We start from the raw sequence: 7,893 nt of genomic DNA on the forward strand, positions 1-7,893 counted from the left end.
CACAAGTGAACCAGGGAAAATCCATGTCTCATTTTTATCCTTTTATGGACATAAAATGTGGTAAAAATTTTACTTCTCTAATCGTATTTCCCTGTCTCATTTTTATCCTTTTATGGACATAAAATGTGGTAAAAATTTTACTTCTCTAATCGTGTTCTGCCATATATTTTCTCCCACCACATATTTAGGAAGAAGATGTGCAAGATTATTTTACCATATATTTCTCTTTTACGATTTTAGATTTTCGAGAAAACATGCGAGCCCACATGATTGGCATCAAAATGAATGCCCAGGAAAGGATCTCACCACTGCTTGGCTTCGAATAGTAATCTCTATTTAAAACTGATTTTCACATGCCTTCTTTATCAACCACCACCATATCGCACCTCCTCACCTACCTCCGTTTCTCAAAGTCTCCACCCACCTGCACGGCCTCTAGATCTCTCTCTCTTAAACTCCGTTAACGTCATCCCCCATCTCACATCTCTCTCCCACCCACAGCCACATAACGCACCTAACGAATCTGTCAAATCTAACACCCATTTCACTTCCTTCTCTCCCCTATAAAACCAAACCACCCTCTTCTTCACTCCTCACCTCCGCAGCCATGGATCTCCAACTCCTTGAGAAAACTCTCTTAGCCCTCTTCTGTGCTGTCGTTCTCGCCATCACCATTTCCAAATTCCGTGGCAAACGGTTCAAACTCCCACCCGGTCCACTTCCAGTTCCGATCTTCGGCAACTGGCTTCAAGTTGGCGATGACTTGAACCACCGTAACCTAACCGACTTAACCCGCCGGTTCGGCGACATCTTCCTCCTCCGCATGGGCCAACGCAACCTCGTCGTCGTCTCCTCTCCTGATCACGCCAAAGAAGTTCTTCACACACAGGGTGTCGAATTCGGTTCACGAACCCGAAACGTCGTTTTCGATATCTTCACCGGTAAAGGCCAAGACATGGTCTTCACCGTCTATGGCGAACACTGGAGGAAGATGCGAAGAATCATGACCGTTCCCTTCTTTACAAACAAAGTGGTTCAACAGTACCGGTTCGGATGGGAAGAAGAAGCTGCTAGAGTTGTGGAAGATGTGAAGAAGATGCCGGAAGCATCAACCACTGGGATTGTTCTGAGGAAGCGTCTGCAACTTATGATGTACAACAATATGTATCGTATCATGTTTGATCGGAGATTTGAGAGTGAAGATGATCCGTTATTTGTTCGTCTCAAGACTTTAAACGGTGAGAGAAGTAGATTAGCTCAGAGCTTTGAGTATAATTACGGTGATTTTATCCCTATTTTAAGGCCTTTCTTGAGAGGTTATCTGAAGATTTGCAAAGAGGTCAAAGAACGGAGGTTGCAGCTTTTTAAGGATCATTTTCTTGACGAAAGGAAGTAAGTTTTTTATTTATTTGCGTAATCTGCTCCGTCTTTCTCTCCATTTTTTCTTTAGATTATTTGCTAATTTGATTTTTTTTTAATCTGTGAATTTACAGGAAACTTGCAAGCACAAAATCAACTGATAACGAAGGGCTAAAATGCGCCATTGATCATATCCTTGATGCGCAGAAGAAGGGAGAAATTAACGAAGATAACGTTCTTTACATCGTTGAGAACATCAATGTTGCAGGTAAGCTCACGAAACATCGTTAATATTATTCTGGCAGATTTATTAGGTTTAGCCGAAAGATTTAGTTAGTGACTTGGTGTGAACCTGAACTGGTTTTGACCATTTTAGCCCTGTGAAATGGATAATTTAGTGTTAAATGAATTGAGGCCGTACCTCAATTCATTTAATACTAAACATATGCCTTGTCTTCTTAGGGAAAAAAAACATATGTCATTGTCCCCAAAAAAAATTTTATAAGATAAATTTTCACCATTAAAAAAAAAAAACAAAATATGAAAGGGAAATTTAATGCCCGTTTTCCAATCACTAGAACAGTTGTTATTGGCTATTGCACCTTATATTTCAAGCAAAAGTTCGATAGAATAGATTTAAGCAAAAGGGTGAGAGAGAAGTATTAACGAATTTGACATTCTAAAATACAATAATTCTTGCTAATAATGTTTTTATTTTTAAGAATAAATTTTAAGGAACAACTAAAAAAAATGTTTGTAATTATTTTCTTAATAAAATATTTTTGATTATCAAATGGACTTTTATTTTAAACTTTTTATTTGATCAATTCTTATTATATAAAGGTGAATATAGGTGAATATATCAAAATTTCAAACTTTGAATGGATCAAAGTGTTCCTCAGATCATATAATACATTGTATTAATATATAGTTTTAAATCTATATAATTAGTCATTAAGGTAGTACACTAAGAAGATTAAGACGTAAAAAAAACTATTATATATTCATTTATGTAGAAGCCAATTTGTTTGGTTGTCCCTTCACTCCATTCTTAAGTCCGCGTGCCTTGTTGTGGTTGGTGTAACTCCTTATGGTAGTTGGCAATCGACAACAAGTCACCTCCATCATTTTGTTGACACGTGTACATCATGTCCACCATTTATCACTATCCATTAAATAGATTTTTTGTTTGATAATCATCGGTTCAATTTCAATGCTACAGTATACCCTCAACATTCATTATCAAAATCTCAAAATAATGAACCGTTGGCAGCAGGTATTGTGCATTTAATGCGCAGCTTTTAAGTCTGCCTCCGTTGACAGCCTGGATAGAAAAAAATTAGTGGCTTGAATTGATTTGGTGGGGCCCCTTTATTTTATTTTTTTCTTCTAAAGTTGCTTAATTGCGTTACCATTAGGTGCTCACGTGCAGGCAATGCTTATTCATAGCCTTGCATTGGACCGCTTGTCTAGTGTTCGATTTTTGTATATGTATATTTTTTTTTAATTTTAATTTTAAATTCGTAAATTTTCGTTACACTATGCAGCAATTGAGACCACATTGTGGTCCATCGAGTGGGGAATAGCCGAGCTAGTGAACCACCCGGAGATCCAGGAAAAACTCCGAAACGAGCTTGACACAGAGCTTGGACCCGGTGTACAGATAACCGAACCCGATACCCAAAAGCTTCCCTACCTTCAGGCCGTGATCAAGGAAACTCTTCGACTGCGAATGGCGATTCCATTGCTGGTCCCACACATGAACCTCCATGATGCCAAGCTTGGTAGCTATGAAATTCCTGCCGAGAGCAAGATCCTTGTCAACGCATGGTGGCTTGCTAACAACCCGGCTAAATGGAAGAACCCAGAAGAATTCAGACCCGAGAGGTTCTTGGAGGAGGAAGCCAAGGTTGAGGCCAGCGGCAATGATTTCCGGTACCTCCCATTCGGAGTCGGGCGAAGGAGCTGCCCCGGAATCATTCTGGCCTTACCCATCCTTGGAATCACCTTAGGCCGGTTGGTTCAAAACTTTGAGCTCTTGCCCCCACCGGGTCAGTCCAAGCTTGATACCACGGAGAAGGGAGGCCAATTTAGCTTACACATATTGAAGCATTCCACCATTGTTGCCAAGCCAAGGGTGTTTTGAGCTTTACATCTCTCTTTCTTTCTTAATTTGGACTTTTTTGTTATTTTGTTTATGTATTATTATCGTTCTGTACTAGACTTCAATGTGAAGTTCACAGAGGAGAATGGATACAGGCATGGATCATGAACTTTGAATCATGGGCTAGCAGGAAATATATAATATAATAAAAGAACATGTATCCAAATTCTGTAATATTTGTACATGCTCTCATGGGATATGACAACAATGTAAATGTATGAAATTGTAAGAGCAATGTATTTTATACATGTAACCATTCTCCTGCATATAATTGTCTCATAATTTGACATTGATATGTTTTTTTTTTTTTTTGAAATATTCACAAAAATCACCGTCCCAAATTCCACGTGTTACACTTCGAGGTAGAGTGATTGTAGTGATAGTATCTCCCTCTTCTTTTCTTTTGGAACGATTCTTTGTGAGTCTTTTGGGATGTCTATCATTTTCTTGCTATACTAATAAAATTTTTAAACTTTTTTTAATTTGTTTTCAATTATGGAATTAGTGTCTTGTATAACGAAATGGTTACCATCTTATATATGGGGCATTTTGCCTTTTTTTTCTTCTTCTTTGTTTTTTGGTACAAAGGGACTTTATTAAGCTAGGGATGGACATATTAATATGCCTTAGCGAGAATCGAACTCACAACCTCTTCACTAAGAGGTGTTGGTTTAAACCACTAGAATAACTCTGCGTTAGCGGCACTTTGCCCTTTGTCCCAGTGAAACTTAAACTTTGTGCAAAATATCTAACAAAAAAAAATAGGTGGAAAATATCTTGAATAATACAAGTTTTTTTTTTTTTTTAAAGATCTTGAATAATACAAGTCATTTCAATGAGATTGAGTTGGATAGACGATTAATGCAACAACTTTGTAAGTTTCAAATCATTCATTTGTTGAATTATTCATGGCTATATCAATCATAAATTTTTAGCCTTTTCTCTTTCGTTGTCCCTCTCTTCTTTCTTTCTTTTTTTTTTTTTTTTTTTTTTTTTTTTTTTTTTTTGGTGGGTGGATTGGTGGCTCTGTATAACAAAAGGGTTACCATTTTATATATGGGAGACTTCACCCTTTGTACCAAAGAAAATTAAATGTTTTTGTTTATTTGGTCAAAGATACAGAAGTCACTCACATCCACTTAGCAGGTATCCATTCACTTGAATAGTTGAATGAGTGATCCACAATCATAAGATCAAGTTTTAATCACATCACACACCAACCACATGATAACATAATTATGAACAAGAAAAAAAAATCAAATGTTTAATATTAAAAGAATAAATATTAAAATAATACAAGGATCTCAAAATTCATAAGCGAAAGTGAAGTCTATCTAATAAAAATAATTCTCAAAAAGGAAAATGAACTAAAAGGCATAAACTAGGACAAAAATCTACTTTTTTTTTTAATGTTTTGCATTTTTCTCTAAGCGCTTGTACACTTGTATCTTTGGGTCATATCTAGCTCGTAGTCCCAACGGCATGTTAGGCTCCTATCATTGTTGATCAGGGGGGCCATAATAGTACTCCACGCCGGTACTTGGATCGTACCACGAGCCACAATCAGTTCCCATTATTTCCTCAATTGTATAGTCAATGGAAAATATCTCCAAACTTGAGCTTGGGATCTCTTCTTCACCTGTAATGACATCTAAAAATAACAAGCCACAAATGGATGAGCTTTGAAGAACTCAACAAATAATTCATATAGATATACATCTTTCATTCAAACATGAATAATAATAGTCTCATGCTAACATGGTATGTATTGTCATGATTATGTAATGCAATGTAATAATGCTCCTATACGTTAACTGATGTAGGTCTCCCTCTAGGTAGACATGCATTAAAATATAACACCAGCTTCTTCTAGGTAGGTTTCGTACTTTGATCTCTCAAGGCTTGGTTGCTAGTCTTAAGATCCCAAGTAAGGGAGTAAAAGCATTTCACACCTTGGATGGGATTTAGGTCACTATTCTATCAACACACCATTGGTCTAAGTATTGACCATTGTCAGGGATAACCTTAATCCAATGCAAGTTATCTATTTAGTTATTCAGTCACATCATTTTAGGTTCAGATACCTCCCTTATGGTACCAACCAACTCGATTTAGTATCATTCTCTATCTAGAGTCAGTGTATCATATGGCCCTAATCAACTCAAACTACGCCTCCTCTTAACCCTATTGGTCCTCCACATATAATGGACCTGAGCTCTCGTTTCTCGTGTCCCCTCATGTCTCTCGCAATCTTGGGTGCTCATAAGCCCAAGTCTATTATATGCAACCCTACCAATGAATGGCCCCGTAATGTGTTTGTGTCCTCTCACGGGTTGGTTACTGGTTTTGCAAGCCCACTAACCCCACACTGCTGTCACTAATCACTCGGCTTCAATACCCGCATCGCTAGGGTAATGACGTGACGGGATGCTTAACCATGTTTCATCTAGACCACCTAGAGATGTTTCATATTCTATATGTTCATTCTAAGGTTCATAAGGTAATGGTTAATTAAACCACAATCCTAGATCAAATCCCACATTTATTTTAACTCCACCAAGACAACATTCATTCTAACTCCACCAAGACACCTGTAAGCTATATATAAATAGTCATAAACTATAATCTCATAGCATTACGAGAATGTAAACGACTCCAAACAGTAGCATGTAATAGTACAAGTCAAATCTCATATTTAGAATCAAAGATAATCTCAAATAACGAATTCCCTCACATTGCGTTTGAGTTGTACTACTTTAAGAGAAACCAAAAAATGCTTTAACATGCCCCAACTAATCATATTTAAATCATACTACTATACAAAAAGAAAACTTGAATTAGTCGTGGTATATATTTTGGCTAGCCAAAATAACCCCCCCCTGAATAGACATGTACCATTCACAAAACTCAATCATACTAATACCATTGAATAGACATGTACCGATTCACATAATCTAATCATACTAATACCCCTTGAATAGACATGTAGTCATTCACAAAACCCAATCATACTATTTTATACTATCAAAATCAAAATCTAATTCAGTAATTGCAAATCTTTTGCTAGACCAACATAGCCTTCCTCCAAAGAAATCTATCCCTCCACATAGAGTGCATCCGTTCAAAACAACACACACCCCAAGTGCTCTAGGGAAAGGGATTTTGGACAGAACGATAGAACACACCCCCAACAACCTCAAAAAAAAACCCTCCTAAAGCATTGTGCCATTACACATTACAAACAGCCTGAACCCAACCTCAAATCTGCTGCTATGAAGAACTCGCCTTCTTTACAATTTCCTTTTCGTTTCAAGAAAACACTGCGGGCAAGGGGGGGAAAAACACAGAGAAGGAAAAGAGTGGGCCCTACTTTCCCCCCAATCCCTCAGGGGGTAACGGGAGGAGCAGCTGTTCAAGGACCCCTTCCCCCCCGCCCACCCTCCTTGGTTTAGGAGTAAATTTCACTTTCAAGATTTCCCCCCCCCTTTTTCCCCCCCCCTTTTTCCGCACGACACTTTATGAAAACCTTATGAATGTATTTCCTTTACATATCTTAAATGACTAATTCTTCGGATTATGGTGGTAGTCTTTTCTCTTTGATCATGAAACATTGTAGGCGGGGGTGCCTCTAGCTTTTGCTGACAGAGGTTCTTCTCTTTGCCCATTGTTCCAATTCTTAGGCATTTCTATTGGATTTTCTTAATGTAATCTCAAATTAAGGGCTTTCGTGTATATCTAGATTTTTCTGCGCCCATTCTTCCAATTCTTTGGCATTTTTATTGGGTTTTCTTAATGAAATTTCAAATTAAGGGCTTTCACTTATATTTAGATTTTCCTTCTCAATCAAAGAAACTGTGCAAAGAGAACCTCTAAAATGTAAATTGAGAATGTGAAGTGTCATTGCAAAATCCTGTCCGACTGCACAAGCGAATCACCTGCAAAAAAGAGTGCTCGACCAAGTGGGTCAAGGTATGTCTCCAACGAACAAGTTAGCAAGGGAGCTAACCAAAAGAACGAAAAGGAATGAAGTATTCACTATTTGCTTACCTTTCTCCAATCCTTTCATCCGTTTATATAAATTCTAGGAGTTTTACCTATCCTTTATTGATTGAGTCTTGCTCGGATTTTTATTGATGAGTGAGTCCAATTCGGACTCTTGCTGATGAGTTCGTTCCAGATTCTTATTCAGAGAATCTTTCATCTTATCTTGTTCGGTAATTGATTACGGACAGAACTCTGGTCGCCCTTGATAAATTAGCCTTCGTATACAACCGTTATGGTTGGACCGCTAGACAATTATACTTGTCCAATTCATCGAATTATGCTCTGGTCGGACCAAACCATGGTCGGTTTGACTTTGGATGTTTTGA

At 37.7% G+C, this 7,893-nt stretch overlaps 1 protein-coding gene across 1 annotated transcript; it reads left to right on the forward strand.

The window, feature by feature from the left end:
- The first annotated feature begins 574 nt into the window (after positions 1–574).
- LOC149007983 (trans-cinnamate 4-monooxygenase) lies at positions 575–3,769 on the forward strand. Its single transcript, XM_089165822.1, has 3 exons — positions 575–1,392; positions 1,494–1,627; positions 2,907–3,769. Exons 1-3 carry the CDS (start codon positions 608–610, stop codon positions 3,503–3,505), a joined length of 1,518 nt encoding a protein of 505 aa, XP_089021948.1. The 5' UTR covers positions 575–607; the 3' UTR covers positions 3,506–3,769.
- Positions 3,770–7,893: the final 4,124 nt, after the last annotated feature.

The sequence above is a fragment of the Hakea prostrata genome, chromosome 8, assembly GCF_041222555.1.
Source record: "Hakea prostrata isolate BN-2017 chromosome 8, UWA_Hpros_2, whole genome shotgun sequence".
Taxonomy (NCBI): Eukaryota; Viridiplantae; Streptophyta; class Magnoliopsida; order Proteales; family Proteaceae; genus Hakea; species Hakea prostrata.